The 26,503-nt window shown below is 51.5% G+C and overlaps 1 protein-coding gene across 1 annotated transcript in view; it reads right to left on the reverse strand.

Moving 5' to 3' along the window:
* Positions 1-26,503, reverse strand: part of LOC140396660 (uncharacterized) — an 84,609-nt gene that overhangs the window by 33,735 nt on the left and 24,371 nt on the right. The window contains exons 3-6 of the mRNA XM_072485455.1: positions 11,876-11,928; positions 4,031-4,164; positions 3,720-3,861; positions 1,333-1,394 (exon numbers count right to left, since the gene is read on the reverse strand). Of these exons, the coding sequence (XP_072341556.1) occupies positions 1,333-1,394; positions 3,720-3,861; positions 4,031-4,164; positions 11,876-11,928 (391 nt within the window). The remainder of the gene's footprint in view (positions 1-1,332; positions 1,395-3,719; positions 3,862-4,030; positions 4,165-11,875; positions 11,929-26,503) is intronic.

A 26,503-nucleotide genomic window follows, 5' to 3' on the forward strand; every position in this document is an offset into this window, starting at 1 on the left:
CCTCTTTAGTTTATTAGTCCAGTGACAATACCACTATGCCACTGCCTCCCCTAACTGAGCTCAAGGCCTCAAAACCAGGCTGTAGTTGGAGACAGTACAAGGGATTTCTGGAGCAAGTTGGTCTTCCCAATATTTAGTTAGAAGAAATTTCCAATACTGGATGTTGGGCAGGCAAAGTGACAAATCAGAGCCATCAGTGTAGCTGTGGAACTTGAGGGTTTTTTGGATAATGCTATATAGGGTTAAGCTGTGAGGGAAGAGAAGCCATTGGAGGAGATCCTCTAGCTATGGCTGGATAAGTAGGGATAGAACTGAATGAGTACAGTCCTAAACAGTGGAGGAGAAACATTCAAGAAAGTTGGTGTGGACAAAAATGTCAAAGGCTACATCAGGTCAAGATGGACTAGGCAGGTAGTACAGGTGTCCCCTGAAAGCCTCTCACTCTGCAACCAGTATTCAGAGCTGAAAAAAAGTGTTGAAAGTGATTGCACCTCTGGTAAATAGTGAGGAAAATAGCCTGGGATTACAGGAAGATACAGGCTGGTCAGATGGGCTGAGCAGTGACAAATGGAATTAATTCCGGATAAGTGTGAGGTGATGCACTTGGGTAGGACGAACAAGGCAAGGGAATACATGATAAACGGCAGAGCCTTGGGAAGAACCAAGAATCAGGGGGACCTTGGTGTGCATGTACACTGGTCCCTTAAAGTGGATGGGTAGATAAAATGGTTAAGAAGGCATACTTGACTTTGTTTGCCGATGCATAGATTTTAAGATGTTAGTGTGGTCAATCCTAGGCCCACAGGAGTCACAACACAAGTGAGTGAACCAATAATTCTCAGAAAAATTCCCCAAAACTTTGGCCCTTGCTTGGTCAGTATTTACAGTCACCAGGTTTGTAAGTTGAAACACAATTACTGTTTATTTATAATAGGAATAAAGATGAAATATGCAGTAATTAAAGCTGCTTAAAAATAAGCTAAAACCTGACTTCCCCTCTACCCACACATGCAAGACAGGCAAAGACAGAGAGGTGGAAAGGAGTAAAAATAATAAGGAATACGGTCTTTTTGCTTTCACACTATGGCCTCAAGTTCATTGCTCCCATTTCTACTTTAGTTTTCTTCTGCTATTTCCTTCTTTTCTCTCAGCCCTTTCTAGGCCCTCTCTCCCCTCACTATTCCTCATTCCATCTCTCCCCTTTTTGGATACTCTACCTTGTTTCCAAACCCCTACCCCATTCGTTCACTACTCAAGGATTTTCTACTCTCCTGCCATGGTTCAGGCTTAACTCTCTCTCCGATAAGTCTACAGCCTCTTGGAGGAACTCACCTGAGGAAGGAGCTGTGCTCAGAAAGATCATATTCTGCTCGGCTACAGGCAGTAATTGGGTCCTACCAGAGCGGGATGGTTTTCAGCTGACACAGGAAGTGTTGAATACTGGATGCTGAGAGGAGCAGCTGTCTAGCAGAGGGCAGCAGAGATGTCAAAGCATCCAGCAGAGGGCAGCAGAAAGACGTCAAAGCACCATGGATAGTCAGCAACTTTTTCCCAGGGTGGAGGGGTCAATTACTAGGGGGCATAGGTTTAAGGTGTGAGGGCAAGGTTCAGAGATGTACGAGGCAAATGTTTTACACAGAGCGTAGTGGGTACCTGGAACTCGCTGCCGAAGGAGGTGGTGGAGGCAGGGATGATAGTGACGTTTAAGGGACATCGTGACAAATACATGAATAGGATGGGAATAGACAGATACGGATCGCGGAAGTGTAGAAGATTTTAGTTTAGACGGGCAGCATGGTCGGCGCAGGCTTGGAGGGCCGAAGGGTCTGTTCCTGTGCTGTACCTTTCTTTGTTCTTTGTTCATCCAGCAGAGAGACGTCACTGGGAGCAGTCGGCCCAGTCACCATGACTGAACAGCAGATTGCGCAACAAACCCTCCAGTGGTAAACAGGAGGAAAAGCTTCCAGCAGAAGGCAGCAGCGAGACATCAAAGCATCCAGCAGAGAACGACAGAGAGACATCACAGAGGTGCATTCTGGGGCCAGTCGGGCAGTCACCATGACGGAACAGCGGATCGGGGAAGAACTCAGTGTCAAGGAACGGTAAGCCACAAACTTTACATTACTGTGGTGTTTCCATCTTTCACTCCTCCTCTAACCAAACAGGAGGAAAAGCATCCAACAGAGAGTGGCAGAGCAACGTCAAATGTGAGGCAATGCATTTTGGTAGGTCTAACATAGAGGGGAAATATACCGTAAATGGCAAAACTCTTTAGAATATTGAAAGTTAGAGAAATCTGGGCGTGCAGATCCACAGACCTTTGGATGTCTGTGGCCAAGTGGACAAGGTAGTCAAGAAAGCATACGGAATGCTTACCTTCATTGGACGGGGCATCAAATATAAAAACTGGCAAGTCATGCTACGGTTGTATAGAACCTTGGTAAGGCTGCACTTGGAATATTGCGCACAATTCTGGTCGCCACACTGCCAGAAGGATATGGACGTTTTTGGAGAGGGTGCAGAGGAGGTATACCAGGATGTTGCCTGGTCTGGAGAGAGTTAGCTATGTGGAGAGGCTGAATAGACTCGGACTGTTTTCATTTGAAAGACAGAGATTGAGGGATGACCTGATAGAGGTCTACAAGATTATGAGGGGCATGGATAAAGGGGATGGGCAGGCACTCTTTCCCAGGGTGGAGGGTCAGTCACCAGGTGGCATAGGTTTAAGGTCCGCAGGGCAAAGTTTAGAGGAGATGTGCGAGGCAGGTTTACGCAGAGGGTGGTGAGTACCTGGAACGCGTAACCAGGGATGATTGTGGAAGGAGATACATTATCAGCATTCAGAAGGCATCTTGACAAACACATGGATAGGATGAGCACAGAGGGATACGGTACAAGAAAATGCTGAGGGTTTGGCCAAGGTTGGTATCATAACCGGTATAGGCTTGGAGGGCCAAAAGGCCTGTTCCTGTGCTGTATTGTTCTTTGTCATTCAGCAGATGACAGCACAGAGAGATGTCACTGAGGTAAATTCTGGCAGCAGTCGGTGCAATCACCATGACTGAACAGCGGATTGTGGAAGAACTCAATATAAACATAAGAAGGGGACTTGACAGGGTAGATGCTGAGAGGATGTTTCCCCTCGAATCTTTCGAATAGAACAGAGATTAGAACAGAGATTCGGTACATATAGTCCAGCTACTTTTTCTCCTTCCTTGCCAGAGACAGGGAACGCAATATTTATAACTCTTCAGTCACATTCTCTGATCTCAGTTAACTCATTGACTGCGGCTCAAATCGTGACAGTGCACAGGCTATTCAGCAAATTAGCCTATTATTGTTATGGGCCAGGGTTTAGAAACTCCAAAGTATATTATGAAATCCACCTGACCTTTATGTTGAATTTGGCTCGGATGAGCACAAAAGCCTTCCCTTCAAGTGTGATTCAACAGTCTTCCTAGACACTTTAATCAAAATAAGTTTTATTCTAAGAACGCAGTTAACATATATATATATATATGCAAGAATTTTTATCAATTACAAACATAAAGTCACCCCTCAGTAATCTATGTATAACACGTAATGAATTCCCCCTTAACTGTTCCAATTCAAAAACAAAATCCCATAAACCAAAACCCCCTTTTCAAGGGCGTGGCCCAGTGCTCTGCATTCTCACTTGAATAAGACTGGCTTTCCCTGAGATTCTGACCCAACCTCACCAACAGGTTTAAGCCCTTCCAGAAAGAAAATGACCAAAGCAGGTAGCTATAATCAATGTTTTTTTTCTGGAACAACTCTTTAAAATGGAAATAGAGAGAGACAGGCCTTATTTTCTCTGTCTGTAGTCCACAGCAGTCAAAACTGAAAGTGAAACAAAAAAAGCTCACAGTCACAGTGCAGCTCCACCTACAAAATAACATCACTGAAGCCATGTGATAAGACAAAAATCTTTCTGAAAGGGACACTCCCATGACATTATCAATAGCTGTCATGGGTGGTACATTTAATGGACAGAGAGCAGAGACTCTACCTGAGCAGAAGAGCATTGACTTCTGCATGAACCATGGAACTAAATTTAGCAACTGTGCGATTGCTGTTTCGTCCATTACGAGGGAAATTTCCATATGTTGTTTTCGTAATATAGCCATTGTAACCAGCCCCAATCTGCAAGAAATAACACATTTAAGAACAGTTATAGTAATTAAAGTTGACAGCAGCTGAATACAACTCACCTCTGCCAGCTGATACATTGCCCTGACAGAGGAGGTTCATTGTCTTTGATGTCCTCATGTTGCTCTCTCTCTCTACCTCTTCCCACTGTTGTGATTTTGAGTCTCTATCTGTTTGTTTCTTCTTTTATCACATGCTTGGTGCTGTGGAGATAAAAATTACCAAAAGCTGCTGGCTCTATTTCGATTAGGGGTTGATTGGAAAATCAGGTCGATGGTCTTCATCAGCTTTTCAATTCCCTCTTCTTGTGGTTCTTCTCCACAATCTTTGCTCCATGAATGTATCCGGAATGTATCTATCAGCCAGTTCTGTTGCTACAATTGTTGCTATCTCTAGTAAGAGCGTCCCTGCGCATAAACAGGTCCTGGTTATGTGTAAATGGCACCAGAATTAGTTGGCGGGATTCTCCGTTCCTGATCCAATCTTATGGCCATGCTGCGCTGGAAACATAGCTCTCCCCAGTGCAGCGTTGAAAACTGGGAGCCCCCACTTCCGGGATCTATCCAGTTCGCAATACTTTGTGAGATTCAACGCAATCTCACGAGACGTTGTGAGGTGAATCCTGCCCACAATAGGCGGAATCATTTTTTGGCAAATCTGCATATTAGAGCAAGGCAGCTACCCTCGCTCTAATGTACAGATTCCTGAGGTACCTGAGGGTTTGGGATTCAACCCTTTCGCCTCAGAGACCTAGGGCGAGTGCCATTTGTACTGGTCCCCACGCACTGGCATCAGATGGAGCGGCACTCGTGGGGGTCTGCAAGGGGTTGGAGGCTGCCAGCTGCATGCCCTGTTACTGCTGGTGCCACTTGGTGGTGTCAGCCTGACACCTTGGCAGTGCCACCAGGTTGCCAGTTTGGCACTGCCAAGATGCGAAGCTCGCATTTTTGCACATGTGTGATCGGGCTGAGGTTGCCCGGCATGGATGTTGCGAGGGTGAGCTGGGCCGGGGATCCTCCCACATTGCGTTTGTGCGGGGGCTGGGCGGGGATTGTTTTGGGGGCCTCAGAGATCGGGACGCCCGATCTCTCACTACAATGGGGAGTTCCAGAGAGCGGAGCTCCACATTGTAAATAACCATCCTGTGGTCTCCTTCCCTGATACTGAAGTCTGACAGCAGTTCAACATTTCAATCAACTGGACAGTAAGAGCAGACAGATGACTAATTATTGAAGCACAGGAGTGTGAGGAAGTGATGTGTGTGGCCTTAGCCGCGCATTCCCCATTCAGGCCCCTTGTTCAATGCGAGTCGCGTTGATTGGTCACGTGGTTCTCGGCACTGTGAGTGCCGGGAGACACGGGGATAAACACACTTACTCAGGAATTTTGTTCCCTTTTGTGAAGATTACGACCTCGGTGTTGACGCCGGGACAGGATTCATGGATCCACGACAGCAAAACTAATGCTGCACTGGACCGATTCAGCGACTGTGGTGGGGCAAGCACTGTGGAACACAATCGATTCCATTGCGAAATGGTGAGGGATTCGCCGGGTCCGTGATTGACACCTGGGAGGCTGACCAGCTGTAGCTGCATATTATAGAACAAAGAACAAAGAAATGTACAGCTCAGGAATAGGCCCTTCGGCCCTCCAAGCCCGTGCTGACCATGCTGCCCGACTAAACTACAATCTTCTACACTTCCTGGGTCCGTATCCCTCTATTCCCATCCTATTCATGTATTTGTCAAGATGCCCCTTAAATGTCACTATCGTCCCTGCTTCCACCACCTCCTCCGGTAGCGAGCTCCAGGCACCCACTACCCTCTGCGTAAAACACTTGCCTCATACATCGACTAGAAACCTTGCCCCTCTCACCTTAAACCTATGCCCCCTAGTAATTGACCCCTCTACCCCGGGGAAAAGCCTCTGACTATCCACTCTGTCTATGCCCCTCATAATTTTGTAGACCTCTATCAGGTCGCCCCTCAACCTCCTTCGTTCCAGTGAGAACAAACCGAGTTTATCCAACCGCTCCTCATAGATAATGCCCTCCATACCAGGCAACATTCTGGTAAATCTCTTCTGCACCCTCTCTAAAGCCTCCACATCCTTCTGGTAGTGTGGCGACCAGAATTGAACACTATACTCCAAGTGTGGCCGAACTAAGGTTCTATACAGCTGCAACATGACTTGCCAATTCTTATACTCAATGCCCCGGCCAATGAAGGCAAGCATGCCGTATGCCTTCTTGACTACCTTCTCCACCTGTGTTGCCCCTTTCAGTGACCTGTGGACCTGTACTCCTAGATCTCTTTGATTTTCAATACTCTTGAGGGTTCTACCATTCACTGTATATTACCTACCTGCATTAGACCTTCCAAATGCATTACCTCACATTTGTCCGGATTAAACTCCATCTGCCATCTCTCCGCCCAAGTCTCCAAACAATCTAAATCCTGCTGTATCCTCTGACAGTCCTCATCGCTCTCCGCAATTCCACCAGCCTTTGTGTCGTCTGCAAACTTACTCATCAGACCAGTTTCATTTTCCTCCAAATCATTTATATTTGCTACAAACAGCAAAGGTCCCAGCACTGATCCCTGTGGAACACCACTGGTCACAGCCCTCCAATTAGAAAAGCATCCTTCCATTGCTACTCTCTGCCTTCTATGACCTAGCAAGTTCTGTATCCAACTTGCCAGCTCACCCCTGATCCCGTGTGACTTCACCTTTTGTACTAGTCTACCATGAGGGACCTTGTCAAAGGCCTTACTAAAGTCCATATAGACAACATCCACTGCCTTACCTGCATCAATCATCTTAGTGACCTCCTCGAAAAACTCCATCAAGTTAGTGAGACACGACTTCCCCTTCACAAAACCGTGCTGCCTCTCACGAATACGTCCATTTGCTTCCAAATGGGAGTAGATCCTGTCCCGAAGAATTCACTCCAGTAATTTCCCTACCACTGAAGTAAGGCTAACAGGCCTGTAGTTCCCTGGATTATCCTTGCTACCCTTCTTAAGCAGAGGAACAACATTGGCTATTCTCCAGTCCTCCGGGACATCACCTGAAGACAGTGAGGATCCAAAGATTTCTGTCAAGGCCTCAGCAATTTCCTCTCCAGCCTCCTTCAGTATTCTGGGGTAGATCCCATCAGGCCCTGGGGACTTATCTACCTTAATATTTTTTAAGACACCCAACACCTCGTCTTTTTGGATCTCAATGTGACCCAGGCTATCTACACACCCTTCTCCAGACTCAACATCTACCAATTTCTTCTCTTTGGTGAATACTGATGCAAAGTATTCATTTAGTACCCCGCCCATTTCCTCTGGCTCCACACATAGATTCCCTTGCCTATCCTTCAGTGGGCCAACCCTTTCCCTGGCTACCCTCTTGCTTTTTATGTTCGTGTAAAAAGCCTTGGGATTTTCCTTAACCCTATTTGCCAATGACTTTTCGTGACCCCTTCTAGTCCTCCTTACTCCTTGCTTAAGTTCCTTCCTACTTTCCTTATATTCCACACAGGCTTCGTCTGTTCCCAGCCTTTTAGCCCTGACAAATGCCTCCTTTTTCTTTTTGACGAGGCCTACAATATCTCTCGTTATCCAAGGTTCCCGAAAATTGCCGTATTTATCCTAGTGTTTACTAGTGTCACAAGTTGGCTTACATTAACACTGCAATGAAGTTACTGTGAAAATCCTCTAGTCGCCACATTCCGGCGCCTGTTCGGGTCACAGAGGGAGAATTCAGAATGTCCAATTCACCTAACGAGCATGTCTTTTGGGACTTGTGGGAAGAAAGCAGAGCACCCGGAGGAATCCCATGCAGAGACGGGGAGAACGTGCAGACTCCGCACAGACAATGATCCAAGCCTGGCCTACATGCGACTTCAGTCCTGCACTTGGGCAGCACGGTAACACAGTGGTTAGCAGAATTGCTTCACAACTCCAGGGTCCCAGAGTCGATTCCCTGCTTGGGTCACTGTCTGTGCGGAGTCTGCACGTTCTCCCCGTGTGTGCGTGGGTTTCCTCCGGGTGCTCCGGTTTCCTCCCACAGTCCAAAGATGTGCAGGTTAGGTGGATTGGCCATGATAAATTACCCTCAGTGTCCAGAAAAGGTTAGGTGGGGTTGCTGGTTGATGGGAAAAGTGTGGAGGCGTGGGCTTAAGTGGGGTGTTCTTTCCTAAGGGCCGGTGCAGACTCGATGGGCAAAATGGCCTCCTTCTGCACTGTAAATTCTATGATTAACTGTCCTCCACTGAAATGGCCGAGCAAGACACTCAGTTCAAGGGCAGTTAGGGATGGGTCACCGATGCTGGCCCAGCCAGCAACGCCAATGAATAAAAAAAATTCATAGCCTCTCCCACCATCCTGTGGTCTCCTTCCATAATACTGAAGAATTTCACCAGTTCAACATTTTATTCAACTGGACAGTAAGAGCAGACAGGCAACTAATTATTGAAGCAAAGGAGTGTGAGGAAGTGGTGTAAATTGTCAGTACAATAGGGCCTGAAGAGCAGCCTCATCCCTCAGAGTGTTCCCAGCTGAATATCCACAATGAGGAGCAAACTGCATTGTCTCATCAACAACAAGAGTCTTTGTACAATCGAGATTGAAATCCAAATTGTCTTACAAATTTTCAGCCCTAGGTGACACAGTACCAGACCCTTACAGGGAAAAGAACCAAAGCAATAGCTCTCCACCTCAGCAAGGGATTAGATTGGATTGGATTTGTTTATTGTCACGTGCACTGAGGTACAGTGAAAAGTATTTTTCTGCGAGCAGTTCAACAGACATTAAGTCCATGAAAAGAAAAGGAAAGAAAAGAAAAGACATAATAGGGCAACACAGGTTACACAATATAACTGCGTACACACCGGCATTGGGTGAAGCATACAGGGGTGTAGTGTTAGATGAGGACAGTCCATAAGAGGGTTATTTAGGAGTCTGGTAACAGCTGGGAAGAAGCTGTTTTTGAGTCTGTTCGTGCCTGTTCTCAGACTTCTGTATCTCCTGCCCGATGGAAGAAGTTGGAAGAGTGAGTAAGCCGGGTGGGAGGGATCTTTGATTATGCTGCCCGCTTTCCCCAGGCAGCGGGAGGTGTAGATAGAGTCAGTGGATGGGAGGCAGGTTCGCGTGATGGACTGGGCCGTGTTCATGACTCTCTGAAATTTCTTGCGGTCCTGGGCCGAGCAGTTGCCATACCAGGCTGTGATGCAGCCAGATAGGATGCTTTCTATGGTGCATCTGTAAAAGTTGGTAAGTGTTAATGTGGACATGCCGAATTTCCTCAGTTTCCTGAGGAAGTATAGGCGCTGTTGTGCTTTCTTGGTGGTAGCGTCGACGTGGGTTGACCAGGACAGATTTTTGGAGATCTGCACCCCTAGGAATTTGAAACTGCTAACCATCTCCACCTCGGCCCTGTTAATGCTGACAGGGGTGTGTACAGTACTTTGCTTCCTGAAGTCAATGACCAGCTCTTTAGTTTTGCTGGCATTGAGGGAGAGATTGTTGTCGCTACACCACTCCACTAGGTTCTCTATCTCCCTCCTGTATTCTGACTCGTTGTTATTCGAGATCCGGCCCACTATGGTTGTATCGTCAGCAAACTTGTCGATGGAGTTGGAACCAAATTTTGCCACGCAGTCGGATGTGTACAGGGAGTAGAGTAGGGGGTTACGCAGCCTTACAGGGCCCTGGTATTGAGGGCTATTGTGGAGGATGTGTTGTTGTTTATTCTTACTGATTGTGGTCTGTGGGTCAGAAAATCGAGGATCCAGTTGCAGAGTGGGGAGCCAAGTCCTAGGTTTTGGAGCTTTGATATGAGCTTGGCTGGGATTATGGTGTTGAAGGCGGAGCTGTAGTCAATAAATAGGAGTTTGATGTAGGAGTCCTTGTTGTCGAGATGCTCTAGGGATGAGTGTAGGGCCAGGGAAATGGCGTCTGCTATGGACCGGTTGCGGCAGTATGCGAATTGCAGTGGATTATTCTGGGAGTATGGAGGTGATGCGTTTCATGACCAACCTCTCAAAACACTTCAATCTGACTGAAGTCAGGGCCACCGGACGGTAGTCATTGAGGCACGTTGCCTGGTTCTTCTTTGGCACCGGTATGATGGTGGTCTTGAGGTAGGTGGGGACCTCGGAGTGGAGTAGGGACAGGTTAAAGATGTCCGTGAACACATCTGCCAGCTGGTCCGTGCAGGCTCTGAGTGCACGACCAGGGATCCCGTCCGGGCCCGTCACCTTCCGAGAGTTCACTTTCAGGAAGGCCGATCTGACTTTGGAAGCTGTGATGGTGGCTATGGGTGAGTTATGGGCTGCTGGGGCTCTCGACAGTGGATTGTTGGTTTCCTGCTTGAACCGAGCATAGAATGCATTGAGTTCATTGGAGAGGGGTGCGCTGCTGCAAGAGATACTGCTCGGCTTCGCTTTGTTTCCCGTTATGTTGTTTAGGCCTTGCCACAACCGCCGAGAGTCTGTCTGTAACTCCAGCTTGGTTTGATGTTCTCTCTTGGCATCTCGGATGGCTTTGCGGAGGTCGTACCTGGATTTCTTGTATAGGTCAGGGTCGTCTGATTTGAACGCTTCAGACCTGTCCTTCAGTCGAGAGTCAATCTCGCGATTGAGCCATGGTTTCCAGTTGGGGAACGTACGTACTGTTTTCTTTGGCACCCAGTCGTCCACCCATTTGCTGATGAAGTCTGTGACGGTGGTGGCATACTCATTTAAGTTGGCCGCTGAGTTCTTAAATATGGGCCTGTCCACTGTCTCTAAGCAGTCACGTAAGAGCTCTTCTGTTTCCTTGGACCAGCATTGCACAACCTTCTTAGCCGGATTCTCTCGCTTACGTTTCTGCTTGTATGCCGGGAGAAGGAGCACCGTCTTATGGTCTGATTTCCCAAAGTGCGGTCAGGGAATGGAATGGTAGGCACCCTTGATTTTTGAGTAGCAGTGGTCAAGAGTGTTGTCGCCTCTGGTGGGACAGGAGATGGGCTGGTGGAATTTTGGCAGTACACTCTTGAGGTTGGCCTTGTTGAAGTCCCCGGCCATGATGAACAAGGCCTCCGGGTGTTCTGTTTCGTAGTTGCTTATAACTGTGTACAGTTCGTCCAGCGCCTTCCTCACTTCTGCCTGGGATGGAGTGTAGACCGCTGTGATAATGGCTGAAGTGAACTCACGTGGAAGATAGTATGGGTGGCACTTCATGGTCAGGTATTCCAGGTCCGGGGCGCAATAGGTCACCAGGGTCACTACATCCAAACACCAGGACGAGTTGATGAGGGTCTCCGTCATTTTGGGGGTCCTGAGTCTTGGCAGGGGCTTCCTGAGGAAGGTTAGACTGGGTCCTGTGGTCTGTTCACTCCCTGGGTGCTCCTGGGGCCGGGTCTTGAAGTAGGCCTGGTCGGGCCTCCTTGTAGATTTTCCTTTCTTCTATCTCCAGGTAGGTCGGGTAGGCCTCTCCGGGTCGGGTCGCTGTGCGGGTCTCTTGGGGTTGAGTTGGGCCTGGTCTCGTAGTCGGGGTCGCTGTTCCCTAATTCTAGACAAGTGCATTCCAAACTATAAACCTGCAGAGAAAGATGGCTTCAAGGCCTTGGAACCTTTAAATGTTGCTAAGGGGCTGCAATGATCACTTCCCAAATGGTGACTGGTCTCACCATTAATGGTCACAATCCGTTAATGAATTTAAAATTCACTTACAATGCTGTGTCTCTTGTTGTAGATTATTGCACCAACTCCACGATCTGGATCATCTAGATCAGAAATGAGAGAGTGTTAGAAACACATTTGTGGTAGTCTGTGTAGAGGTATTACGGTACCTGGTAATGCTGGAATACCATTGGTAGATATTATATGTTTCCTATTGGTCAAGCTGTATGGTAGCTCCACCCTGCAAGGCGGGATATAAGAGCCCGTGCCGCCCCAGCAGCCTTCTTTCTGTACCTGAGCTGCTGGGGGAAACATCTAGCTTATTAAAGCCTTCAGTTGGACTGCAACCTCGCTTTAGTGGTCATTGATCGTGCATCAACATTGATGTGTTCTTGGATATTTTAACTCTTGTTTAGTTTAAGTTATTTCTTCTTACTAACCATAACAGCATTTTATCAATGTTTCTGTCGTCAACCAGAATTGTGATGAAGATGGTCACTGAGTAAAATTATTGTGTTTTCATTCCCAAATTACAAAATAAAGTTAAAAACTTAGACAAATTATCAAAATTCAGGATAAAAAGTGCTGAAAACTAAAATCAAAAATGTTTTTGACAAAAACATTGTTCTGTAATCCTCAGCTTTTGTAATAAACATTGAAACAGGCCAGTGGCATCTCCATTTTTGATAAAGTCCCATTTTCTAATTTCACGTGTATTGTTGATCCGGCGAGGTAGATCTGAAGAAGGGAGACAAAAAGCATTGGGACGACTGCTTCTGGTTGCGGCGATGCGGAGCTAAACCGCACGTTTCAGCAGCTCCCGCGACAACGGACTTTCGGGCTCTCCAAAGGAGCCCCAACGGAGCTTTTTTTGAATTAATCCCGTGTGGGAAGGTGCAGCAAGGTCCCCCCTTATGATATATGGCCGAGATCAACGGTGGAACGACGAGAAAAGAGGCCCTGGAGCAGAGACTAAAACGAGGGGAAAAAAGCAAGATGGCGGAGGGCGGAGAGCAAGCAGCGTGGGGGCCAGACCAGCAGGAGTTACTCAAGCGATGTGTGGGGGAGCTGAAAAAGGAGGTGCTGGCGCCAATGCTGTTGGCGATCGAGGGGCTGAAGGAGACCCAGAAGACCCAGGCGGTGGAGCTTCGTGAGGTGAATGATAAAGTGAATACCAATGAGGACGAGATCCTGGGCCTGGCGGTAAAAGTGGAGGCGCACGAGGCGGTGCACAGGAGGTGGGCCGAGAGAATTGAGGTCCTGGAGAACAGGTCGAGGAGGAAGAACCTCCGGATTCTGGATCTTCCCGAAGGAGTGGAGGGAGCTGATGCCGGGGTGTATGTAAGTACGATGCTCCATTCGCTGATGGGTGCGGAGGCCTCTCCGAGCCCCCTGGAGCTGGAAGGGGCTCACCGGGTCCTGGCGAGGAGACCCAAGGCCGACGAGCCGCCAAGGGCGATAGTGGCAAGGTTCCATCGCTTCGCGGACAAAGAAAGTGTGCTGAGATGGGCCAAGAAGGTGCGGAGCAGTAGATGGGAGAACGTGGTGATCCGAGTTTACCAGGATTGGAGCGCGGAGGTGGCAAGGAGGAGAGCTGGCTTCAACCGGGCCAAGGCGGTGCTGCATAAAAAAAGAGTCAGGTTCGGCATGCTGCAGCCTGCGCGACTGTGGGTCACTTATCAGGACCGACACCATTATTTGGAAACGCCAGAAGAGGCTTGGACCTTTATTCAAACGGAAGAACTGGACTCGAACTGAGGGGATGTGGTTGTGGGGGGAGATGTTGGTTGTATATGGGGTTGTAAATATGGGCAAAGAATAATTCATGGGTGGGATGATGGATGGGAATGTGAGTAGAGTTCTGGTTAAAATTCCTAAAATTTCCCTTTTTTCTTTTCTGTAGACGAGATGGTGATGATGATGGGGAATGTGGGCGTCGGTGCTGGAGGGAGGTGAGACTCGGGGATGAGGGAACCGGGATAAAGGCCGCAACAGGAACTGCGCCACAGGGGGCGGAGCTGATTCAGGAGAGCGCAGGTTATTTCCCGCTCCCCAGAAAAAAGGGAGGGGGTGATGGAGGAAGGTAAGGAGGAGGAGAGACTCCCACACGGGGGAGATCAACGGGAAGCCGGGGTCAGCAGAAGTCAGCTGACTCATGGAAGTAATATGGGGGGAGCAAAAGAGCTAGATGTGGATCTAGCGGGGAGGGGGAGGGGGGAGGGGAAGGGGGGGATTCCAGGGTTGCTGCTGTCCGAAGGGGAACTGAAAATGGAAGAGGTGGTTGGGGCGGGGGTTCTCTGCCTGGGGGACTGGAGGGTGCGGGAGGCGCGAGCACGGGACTGGCCTAAGATAGGAGATGGCTAGTCGGCGGGGGTGGGGGGTGGGTAACCCCCCAATCCGGCTGATCACGTGGAATGTGAGAGGCCTAAATGGGCCGGTTAAGAGGGCCCGAGTGTTCGCGCACCTAAAGGGACTGAAGGCAGACGTGGTCATGCTTCAGGAGACACATCTGAAGGCGGCAGACCAGGTCAGGTTAAGGAAGGGATGGGTGGGACAGGTGTTCCATTCGGGGCTGGATGCAAAGAATAGAGTGGTGGCAATACTGGTGGGAAAGCGGGTGTCGTTCGAGGCCAAGAACATAGTAGCGGACAAGGGAGGCTGATACGTAATGGTGAGCGGTAGGTTGCAGGGGACGGAGGTGGTACTGGTGAATGTATATGCCCCGAACTGGGACGATGCTGGATTCATGAAACGGATGTTGGGGCGTATTCCAGACCTGGAGGTAGGGAGCTTGATAATGGGTGGGGATTTTAGCACGGTGCTGGACCCAGCACTAGATCGCTCCAGATCTAGGACGGGGAAGAGGCCGGCAACGGCCAAGGTGCTTAGGGGGTTCATGGACCAGATGGGGAGGGAGTAGATCCGTGGAGATTTGCCAGGCCTTTGGCCAGAGAATTTAATTTTTTCTCCCACGTACATAAGGCCTACTCCCGGATAGATTTTTTTGTTCTGGGCAGGGCATTGATCCCGAAAGTGGAGGGAACGGAGTATTCGGCCATAGCCATTTCAGACCATGCCCCGCATTGGGTGGAATTAGAGCTGGGGGAGGAGAGGGACCAACGCCCGCTGTGGAGGTTGGATGGGGGACTGCTGGCAGACGAGGAAGTGTGCGGGAGGGTGCGGGGTGTATTGAAAGGTATCCGGAGGCCAACGACAATGGGGAGGTGCAGGTGGGAGTAGTATGGGAGGCGCTGAAGGCGGTGGTCAGGGGAGAGCTAATCTCCATCAGGGCTCATAGGGTGAAGAGAGAGGGCAGGGAAAGGGAGAGGTTAGTGGGGGAGATTTTAAGGGTGGACAGGAGCTATGCAGAGGCTCCTGATGAGGGACTACTCAGGGAGAGACGAAGTCTCCAGACAGAGTTCGACCTGTTGACCACAGGGAAGGCAGAGGCACAGTGGAGGAAGGCACAGGGGGCGATATATGAATATGGGGAGAAGGCGAGTCGGATGCTGGCACATCAGCTCCGTAAGAGGGTGGCAGCGAGGGTAATCGGCAGAGTCAAAGATGGCAGGGGAACTACGGTGCGGAGTGCGGGGAAAGTGAATTAGGGTTTTAAGGTCTTTTACGAGGAGCTGTATAGGTCCCAGCCCCCAGGGGGAAAAGAGGTGATGCGGCGATTCTTGGACCAATTGAGGTTCCCAAGGGTGGAGGAGCAGGAGGTGGCTGGTTTGGGGGCGCCAATTGGGGTGGAGGAGCTGGTTAAAGGACTGGGGAGTATGCAGGCAGGGAAGGCCCCGGGGCAGGATGGGTTCCTGGTGGAGTTTTACAGGAAGTATGTAGACCTGTTAGCCCCATTGCTGGTAAGAACCTTCAATGAAGCAAGAGAGGGGGCCCCGACAATGTCGGAGGCGACGATCTCTTTGATCTTGAAACGGGATAAGGACCCACTGCAATGTGGGTCGTATAGATCGATCTCGCTCCTTAATGTAGATGCTAAGCTGCTGGCAAAAATGTTGGCCACGAGGATTGAGGACTGTGTCCCGGGGGTGATTCACGAGGACCAGACGGGATTCGTAAAGGGTAGGCAGTTAAACACTAATGTGCAAAGGCTCCTAAATGTGATAATGATGCCATCGGTGGAGGGAGAAGCGGAGATAGTGACAGCCATGGACGCAGAGAAGGCCTTTGATCGGGTAGAGTGGGAGTATCTCTGGGAAGTGTTGAGGAGGTTTGGGTTCGGGGGAGGGTTTATTAGATGGGTTAAGCTCCTGTATAAAGCCCCGGTGGCGAGTGTGGTCACGAACCGGCGGAGGTTGGAGTATTTCCGGCTGTATCGAGGGATGAGGCAGGGGTGCCCCCTGTCCCCTCTGCTGTTCGCATTAGCAATTGTACCTTTGGCTATGGCGTTAAGGGAGTCGGGGAAATGGAAGGGGGTGGTTCGAGGGGGAGAGGAACATCGAGTGTCGTTGTACGCAGACGACCTGTTGCTGTATGTGACGGATCCAGTGGAGGGGATGGTTGAGGTAATGCAGATCCTACGGGAGTTTGGAGACTTTTCGAGCTCTAAGCTCAATGTGGGAAAGAGTGAGCTCTTTGTGATCCATCCGGGGGACCAGGGAAGAGAGATAAACAACCTACCGTTGAGGAGGGCGGAAAGGAGCTTTCGATACTTGGGGATTCAGGTAGCTAGGAGCTGTGGGGCACTGCACAAACTTAATCTGACGCGGTTGGTGGAACAGATGGAGGAGGATTTTAAAAGGTGGGACATGTTGCCACTCTCGCTGGCGGGTAGGGTACAGTCGGTTAAAATGGTGGTCCTCCCGAGGCTTCTTTTTGTATTCCAATGCCTCCCAATTGTGATTACTAAGGCCTTCTTTAAGAGGGAAAGCAGGAGCATTATGGGATTTGTGTGGGCGAGCAAGACCCCACGGGTAAGGAGGGGGTTCTAAGGAGGGTTGGCGTTGCCGAACTTGGGCGGTTACTATTGGGCAACCAACATGGCAATGATCCGTAAGTGGGTGATGGAGGGAGAGGGGGCGGCGTGGAAGAGGTTGGAGATGGCGTCCTGCAAAGGAACGAGCCTGGGGGCGCTGGTGACGGCACCGCTGCCGCTCTCGCCGACGAGGTACACCACGAGCCCGGTGGTGGTGGCAACGCTAAAGATCTGGGGGCAGTGGAGACGGCACAGGGGTGCGACGGGAGCTTCGGTGTGGGCCCCGATCAGAGACAACCATCAATTTGTCCCAGGAAGGATGGATGGGGGCTTTCAGAGCTGGCATCGGGCAGGGATTAGAAGATTGGGGGACCTGTTCATTGACGGGACGTTTGCGAGCTGGAGGAGAGGTTTGGGCTACCCCCGGGAAACGCTTTCAGATACATGCAGGTGAAGGCATTTGTGAGGCGGCAGGTGAGGGAATTTCCGCTACTCCCGGCACAGGGGGGTTCAAGATAGGGTGATTTTGGGCGTATGGGTTGGAGAGGGCAAGGTGTCGGCGATATACCAGGAGGTGAAAGAAAAGGGGGAGGCTTTGGTAGAGGAGCTGAAGGGTAAATGGGAGGAGTTGGGGGAGGAGATTGAGGAGGGGCTATGGGCTGATGCCCTAAGTAGGGTTAATTCCTCTTCCTCGTGTGCCAGGCTTAGCCTGATACAATTTAAGGTGGTTCATAGAGCGTATATGATGGGGGCGAGGCTGAGTAGGTTCTTTGGGGTGGAGGACAGATGTGGGAGGTGCTCAGGAAGTCCGGCGAACCATGTTTTGGTCATGCCCGGCACTGGAGGGGTTCTGGAGGGGAGTTGCGGGAACAATATCTAAGGTGGTGAAAGTCCAGGTCAAGCCAAGCTGGGGGCTAGCACTATTTGGAGTAGTGGAAGAGCCGGGAGTGCAGGAGGCGAAAGAGGCCGGCATTCTGGCCTTTGCGTCCCTAGTAGCCCAGCGAAGGAACTTGTTAATGTGGAAAGAGGTGAAGCTCCCCAGCGTGGAGGCCTGGATAAATGATATGGCTGGGTTTATCACGTTGGAAAGGATAAAGTTTGCCTTGAGAGGGTCTGCGCAGGGGTTCTACAGGCGGTGGCAACCGTTCCTAGACCATCTCGCGGAGCGTTAGATGAAGGTCGGACAGCAGTAACAGCAACCCAGGGGGGGAGGGGGGGGGGCATCGTTCGTGGGGGATGGGGAGGGGGGAGGGGGGGGAGGGGGGGGAAAGAGGGGTTTCTTTGGGGGGCATTTGAGCAAGAAAACACATGAATGATCCGGAAACTGACATGTACGGGAAGAATCCAATGTACAAAGTTCTGTATCTTATTGACTTGCCATGTTCATGTCTTGCCACGCGAGTTCTCTTTCTTTTCTTTGTTACGGGGGGGGGGGGGGGGGGGGGGGGTTTGTTTGTAAGGTGGAAAATATTCTTGAAAAATTCTTAATAAAAACATATTTAAAAAAAAAGCATTGGGACGGAATTCTCCATCGGACGATGTTGGAATCGCGATTGGGCGGAGAATCGGTTTTGATGCCAAAATCATGGCCGGCGCCAGTTTCACACCAAATCGCAATTCTTCGGCGATTCGACAGTGGCGTCAATGCGTTCCAGAACGCATGTACAGTAAACACCCTTGGCATATCATTAACGGGCCTGACCCGGTATTCTCCGGCACCTCCGCAATTCTTTGCCTCCTTTGGGTGAATTCTCGATGGCAAGGTTCACTTGTGCTTTTACAAATTGTGAAACAGGCGCCCTGGCTGCTGAGGGAGAGAGACGGGGTACGGAAAGTGCCCAACATCGCCATAGTTTGCTGATATTGTGCCGCTGGCTAGGGGGGGCTTCTGCCAGGGCCGGGGGGAGTAGCGAGGTGACCAGGAGGTGGGCTGTGGGGTCGGGGTGGATGGGCATGGAACACTATTGCTGCAGCCTTCATGGCAGCCATACAGCTATGCATGCTGCTGACTGCCCACTGTGAATTTATGGCCACGGGTCATATAGGTGTCTCCCCCAGGACACCCCCCCTAGGTGCCCTCTGACCCCAGCCGACCCATCACCGGGATGGATGCACTCCAGCGAAACCAGTGCCATCTTGTTGGCTAGGATGGTGTTTGTGGGGAGTGAAGTGTATATGTGCAGCTACAGCTTGTCAGCCTCCCGAATGTCAATCACGGACCCGGCAAATCCCGCACTTTTTTTCATTGGAATAGATTGTGTTCCATGTGGCTCCGGTGTTAGCCCCTTAACAGTCATTAACTCGGTCCAGGTTGAAGATCTGACATAGGCCAGGGTTTTTGGCAGCACTGTAGCATAGTGGTTAGCACAATTGCTTCACATCTCCAGGGTCCCAGGTTCGATTCCCGGCTTGGGTCACTGTCTGTGCGGAGTCTGCACGTTCTCCCCGTGTGTGCGTGGGTTTCCACCGGGTGCTCCGGTTTCCTCCCACAGTCCAAAGATGTGCAGGTTAGGTGGACTGGCCATGATAAATTGCCCTTAGTGTCCAAAATTGCCCTTAGTGTTGGGTGGGGTTACTGGGTTATGGGGATAGGGTGGAGGTGTGGGCTTGGGTAGGGTGCTCTTTCAAAGAGCTGCTGCAGACTCGATGGGCCGAATGGCCTCCTTCTGCACTGTAAATTCTATGATTCTATGATTTTCCAGTTGTGCAATGGCTGGCATTCTTTCAGTGCGCCAGTGGAGGAACTGAAGCTCAAGAGAACGCAGGGAACACCAAGAGCTATGGCACGGGCCAAGAGTGGCGAGAATGCAGGTCAGCAGACCCACCAGGCGAAGGGTACCCGCCCACCCCCGAGAGGGGGAGACCGGCGGCCCGAAAAGCAAACCACCCCAGCCGCACCCCCGCCACCAGATGGATGGAAGACGTTCTTCACCGGGGAACTGAGGGAGATGAGCGACGATATTCAGGCCGAGGTAACGGCAGCAGTCAAGGTTGCAGTGGGGCAGGCACTGCCACCATGCCCTCGACAGGATGGGAAAGATATTGGAGGCCCAGGACAGCACAATAACGGAGCTGGAAAAAACATCAATGGGCCAGAGTGATCGAATCGTTGCGCTGGAGGTTGGTGGCACTCCAGGGCAGCCTGAAAGGGAAGGTGGAGGACCAAGAAAATCAGTCGAGGTGGCAGAACGTCAGACTAGTGGGCCTGCCAGAGGGACCGAGGGCAGGGATCCAACTGACTACATAGCTCAAATACTGGGCAACCTAGTGGGGAGAGACAGCTTCCCCAAGCCACCGGAGATTGACAGGGCTCACAGCTCGCTCTGGCTGAAACCCAAGGTGGGAGAGCAGCCGACAGCCATCATTGCCAAGCTGCACAGATACCAGAACCGGGAAAGGATCTTTCGCTGGGCCAGACAGACGAAGGCTTGCAACTGGGAGGGACAATAAAATCAGAGTCTACATTGGGGCGCACCTGGCAAAGCACAGGGTGGAATTTAATCAGGCATAATCGGCCCTATACAAAAACAAAATTAAATTCAGGAAGCTGGGTAATATATCAGGGCAAGAATCATTACTTTACTGCCCCTGCAGAAGCACACAAGTTTGTCCATAAGAACAGTCTAGGCAGATAGCAAGGGAGACAACGATAAGGAAGGCACAGAGCAATTTTGCATGAAATTCACTCCCAGTGAGCCAGAGAGTGAGACACATCCAAGAGTGAGTTTGGGAGCTGGGAATTTGAAGCTAGGTGGGAATTTGAGGCTGGGTGGGAGGGGCTTTTTATCCCTTGAGCCTGGCCTTCTCAAACCTACATACTACCACTGGGCAGTCATGGCAGAAAGAATGAGGGCATGGGGAAAGAACCAGACACTGAATGGGTGAGGTTGGAGGAGAGCTCCAGTACATGGACGATTCTTTGAGCTCTTGACACAGTGGCAGTCCCATCCCCACCAACAAAACACTCAACAAGCCCAGTGGTGGTAGCCACCCTCAGAACCTGGAACCAGATGAGGCAGCACTTCGGCTTGACTGAAATGTCCACCATGGCCCCCATCTGCGGCAACCATAGATTCACACCTGCCATGCTCGGTGCCAGCTTTAAGAGGTGGAGACAGTGTGGTAGTATGCATTAGGGGTCATGTGGGACTGTGAAGCCGTGATGCTATTGGCTGACAGATCCCGGGTCCTGGTTGGCTGTTGATCCCTAGCTCCGCCCTGAAGGCGGAGTATAAGAACCTGGGCTTCTCCCCGCAGCTCCAGTCTGTTGCTGAACTGCTGGGAACAAGTCACGCTTAATAAAGCCTCATCGACTTCACCTCTATTCGTCTCTCTCGTAAGTCATTGTGCGCTACAATTTATTAAGCGTGCTTAAAGGACTATGGAGCTCAGGATCGCCCCGGAATGCCTGCGGATCAGCCCCCACGCAGTGAACGCGGCAGCAGTTTTTAAACACTGGCAGACTTGTTTCGAAGGCTACCTCTGAACGGCCCCCGGCCGGATCACAGAAGACCAGAAACTACAGGTCCTGCACTCAAGGGTAAGCCCGGAAATTTACCCTCTCCTAGAAGACGCAGAGGATTTCTCGACGGCGCTCGCAGCACTAAAGAGCGTCTACATTCGTCCAGTGAACCAGGTCTACGCACGCTACCAACTCGCAACGAGACGGCAAAGTCCCGGAGAATCACTACAAGAGTTCTACGCCGCGCTGCTAATTTTGGGACGGGGCTGCGGCTGCCCGCCGGTAAACGCGACGGAACACACGGACATGTTAATTCGCGATGCGTTTGTGGCAGGTATGAACTCTCCCCAAATCCGCCAAAGACTTTTAGAAAAAGAGTCGCTAGGACTCTCAGAGGCACGGGCCATTGCAGCTTCCCTAGATGTGGCCTCGCAAAATGCCCGCGCCTACGGCCCCGACCGCGCGGCAGCCCCTTGGGCTCCGTGGACCCCCGTCGCGACAAACCCCCTTCCCCCCCTCCCTCACAGGCTTGCGCGGTTAAGACGCCAGACCATCCCGGGGGGGCCCGCTGCTATTTCTGCGGGCAGGCGAAACACCCCCGGCAGCGCTGCCCGGCCCGCGCAGCAACTTGCAAGAGCTGCGGGAAAAAGGGCCATTTTGTGGCTGTGTGCCGGTCCCGGGGGGTCGCCGCTGTCCCCGGAGAAGAAAGAGTCCAGCGCATCCCAAACGCTCCCCAACCCGTCCAGCGCCCCATGTGTGACCCGCGGGCGCCGCCATTTTGGGTCCCGGCCACCACGAGGGGAGGATGGGCGCCGCCATCTTGTGACACCCCAGCCATGTGCGATGCATGGGGGTGGCCATTTTGTCCACCCCCGACCATGTGCGATCCGTGGGGGCGGCCATTTTGTCCACCCCGGCCGCGTGCGATTCATGGATGCCGCCATCTTGGATGACAACAATGGACCCCAGCATCGACGGCTCCACGGGGTCCGAAGAAGACGCTGAGACACTACGACCACATCTGGCCTCGGTGACGCTGGATCAAGTACGGCCCCGGACGCTCCAGACGACGACAACAACGGTGCTGATCAACGGACACGGGACACCATGCCTGATCGACTCCGGGAGCACCGAAAGCTTCATCCACCCCGACACGGTAAAACGCTGTTTTTTGACCATCCGTCCCAGTACGCAAAAGATTTCCCTAGCTGCAGGATCCCACTCCGTAGAGATCAAAGGATTCTGCATAGTGACCCTAACGGTGCAAGGAAGGGAGTTTAAAAACTACAGGCTCTACGTCCTTCCCCAACTCTGCGCGCCCACATTACTGGGATTAGATTTCCAGTGCAACCTGCAGAGCCTAACGTTTCAATTCGGCGGCCCAATACCCCCACTCACTATCTGCGGCCTCACAACCCTCAAAGTTGAACCGCCATCCTTGTTTGCAAACCTCACCCCGGATTGCAAACCCGTCACCACTAGGCGCAGACGGTATAGCTCCCAGGACCGGACATTTATCCGGTCCGAAGTCCAGCGGTTGCTGAAGGAAGGCATAATCCAGGCCAGCAATAGTCCCTGGAGAGCTCAGGTGGTAGTAGTAAAGACCGGGGAGAAGCAAAGGATGGTCATAGACTATAGCCAGACCATCAACAGGTACACACAGCTAGATGCGTACCCTCTTCCCCGCATATCCGACATGGTAAATCGGATTGCCCAATATAAGGTCTTCTCCACCGTGGACCTCAAGTCCGCCTATCACCAGCTCCCCATTCGCCCAAGTGACCGCAAGTACACAGCCTTCGAGGCAGATGGGCGACTATACCACTTCCTAAGGGTCCCATTTGGCGTCACAAACGGGGTCTCGGTCTTCCAACGGGAGATGGGCCGAATGGTTGATCAACACGGGTTACAGGCCACGTTCCCGTATCTCGACAACGTAACCATCTGCGGCCACAATCAGCAGGACCACGACGCCAACCTCCAAATATTCCTCCAGACCGCAAACGCCTTGAACCTCACATACAACGAGGACAAGTGTGTGTTTAGCACAAACCGGCTAGCCATCCTGGGATACGTAGTGCGCAATGGGATAATAGGCCCTGACCCCGAACGCATGCGCCCCCTTTTGGAATTTCCCCTCCCCCACTGCTCCAAAGCCCTGAAACGCTGCCTGTGGTTTTTTTCATATTACGCACAGTGGGTCCCCCAGTATGCAGACAAGGCCCGCCCACTAATACAGACTACTACCTTCCCCCTGTCGACAGAGGCTCGCCAGGCCTTCAGCCGCATCAAAGCGGATATCGCAAAGGCCACGATGCGCGCCATCGACGAGTCCCTCCCCTTCCAGGTTGAGAGCGACGCCTCCGATGTAGCTCTAGCGGCCACCCTTAACCAAGCGGGCAGACCCGTGGCCTTTTTCTCCCGAACCCTCCATGCCTCAGAAATCCGCCACTCCTCAGTGGAAAAGGAAGCCCAAGCCATAGTGGAAGCTGTGCGACATTGGAGGCGTTACCTGGCCGGCAGGAGATTCACTCTCCTCACTGACCAACGGTCGGTAGCTTTCATGTTCGATAATGCACAGCGGGGCAAAATTAAAAATGACAAGATCTTAAGGTGGAGGATCGAGCTCTCCACCTTCAACTACGAGATCTTGTACCGTCCCGGAAAGCTGAACGAGCCGTCCGATGCCCTATCCCGCGGCACATGTGCCAACGCACAAATAGACCGTCTCCAAACCCTCCACGAGGACCTCTGCCACCCGGGGGTCACTTGGTTCTACCATTTTATAAAGTCCCGCAACCTCCCATACTCTTTAGAGGAGGTCCGTACAGTCACCAGGAACTGCCACATCTGTGCAGAGTGCAAACCGCACTTTTTCAGGCCAGATAGAGCGCACCTGATTAAGGCTTCCCGCCCCTTTGAACGCCTCAGTCTGGATTTCAAAGGGCCCCTCCCCTCCACCGATCGAAACACATACTTCCTGAACGTGGTGGACGAGTACTCCCGTTTCCCTTTCGCCATCCCCTGCCCCGACATGACAACGGCCACAGTTATTAAAGCCCTTAGCACTATATTCACACTGTTCGGTTGCCCCGCATATATCCATAGCGACAGGGGGTCCTCCTTCATGAGTGACGAGCTGCGCCAGTTCCTGCTCAGCAAGGGCATAGCCTCGAGCAGGACGACCAGCTACAACCCCCGGGGGAACGGGCAAGTAGAGAGGGAGAACGGCACGGTCTGGAAGACCGTCCTACTGGCCCTACGGTCCAAGGATCTCCCAGTTTCACGGTGGCAGGAGGTCCTCCCCAACGCTCTCCACTCCATCCGGTCGCTGCTGTGTACCACCACTAACCAAACGCCCCATGAGCGCCTCCTTGTCTTCCCCAGGAGGTCCTCCTCCGGAACGTCGCTGCCGACCTGACTGGCGGCCCCAGGACCCATCTTGCTCCGGAAACATGTGCGGGCGCACAAGTCGGACCCGTTGGTCGAGAGGGTTCATCTCCTCCATGCGAACCCGCAGTACGCCTACGTGGCGTACCCCGACGGCCGACAGGACACGGTCTCCCTGCGAGACCTGGCGCCCGCCGGCAACACGCACACCCCCCCGACACCGATCACCCCCTCCCTGCCACCGGCGCACCCCGCGACCGCCCCCTTCCCGGGAGGATCGGTCCTCCTCCCATGTCCGACCAGGAGTGAAACAGAAGCAGACACCGAAAAGCTCCCGGAGACGACAACGCGGGAACAGGCACCTGCACCACCACCGGGGCTGAGGCGATCGACAAGGAAGACCAGACCGCCCGCTCGACTCGTGGCATCGGTGTAACACAAGAATGTTGTGGACTTTAATGAGAATGTTCTTTTCCTCTTACGAATATGGTAAATAGTTCACAAACCTGTACATAGCCCAATGTAGGGCAAAGTGTAGAGCATTGAAAGGACATGCCAAAAATTTTCTCCTCCCAGGACCAGCCTTGTAAACCCTTACCACCATGCGAAGCACCACCCCGCCGGGTTCATTTTTAACAAGGGGTGAATGTGGTAGTATGCATTAGGGGTCATGTGGGACTGTGAAGCCGTGATGCTATTGGCTGACAGATCCCGGGTCCTGGTTGGCTGTTGATCCCTAGCTCCGCCCTGAAGGCGGAGTATAAGAACCTGGGCTTCTCCCCGCAGCTCCAGTCTGTTGCTGAACTGCTGGGAACAAGTCACGCTTAATAAAGCCTCATCGACTTCACCTCTATTCGTCTCTCTCGTAAGTCATTGTGCGCTACAGACAGGATGGGGGAACAATGACTGTTTGGGACTTTTACAAAGAGGGCAGGCTAATGACTTTAGAAGAATTGACGGAGAGACTGCAGCTAATGGAAACAAACTCCGACATCTACAGGTTACAAACTTCCTCTGCAAGGAGACGCCAGATTACCGACGGGCCCCGAGACACACAATGCTCGAGGAGCTACTGGACGCGGGCAATCTTCCCAGGTTTCTTCTTCTTTGTTGGACTTTTTTGGGGATATCCCAGCCCCACCCCCCCGCCCCGCCTCTTACCCCACACAAATACCATAATCAGCTTATCTATCGTGGTGAAAAAGGCCTTGGGGATGTAGATCGGTATGGATCTGAACAGGAAGAGGAACCTGTGCAGATGACGATTAGGAAGGACACAATCCCCACTGGATGAATACGGGAATAATGGGAGAAAGAACTCAGGATGGAAGTAGGGTGGGACCCGATACAGTGAGGCCTCTGCAGCCACCCGGGCTGTAATTGAGCAGTGCATCAGACTGCTCAAAATGCGGTTCCGATGTCTCAACCCGTCTCGTTAGACTGCACCTGGAATACTGTGAACAGTTTTCGTCCCCGTAACGAGAGGAAGACATAGTGATGAAGGCTGGGAACCGAACGTCGATATTTAGGACGGACAGACAAAAAGGGAAAAGGGATGGGGTGGTGTTGTTAATTAAGGGTGAAATCAGTGCAAATGTGAGAGAGGGTATTGGTTCAGAAAATCCAAATGTAGCATCAGTTTGAGTGGAGCTAAGAAGCAACAAGGGGTTGACAACATTAGTGGGAGTTATCTATAGGCCTCCAAACAGTAATTGCAAGGTAGAGAATGGCATTAAACAGGAAATTAGACATGCATTTAGCAAGGGTGCCACAGGGAATGTGAATGGAGTATAAAAATACAGAAGTCTTGCGAAAACTATACAAGGCAGCAGTAAGGCCATACCTGGAATACAGTTTTGGTCCCATTATTTAAGGAAAGATAATTTCGGCGGGA

This window comes from Scyliorhinus torazame, chromosome 19 (genome assembly GCF_047496885.1).
Source record: "Scyliorhinus torazame isolate Kashiwa2021f chromosome 19, sScyTor2.1, whole genome shotgun sequence".
NCBI classification, from domain to species: Eukaryota; Metazoa; Chordata; class Chondrichthyes; order Carcharhiniformes; family Scyliorhinidae; genus Scyliorhinus; species Scyliorhinus torazame.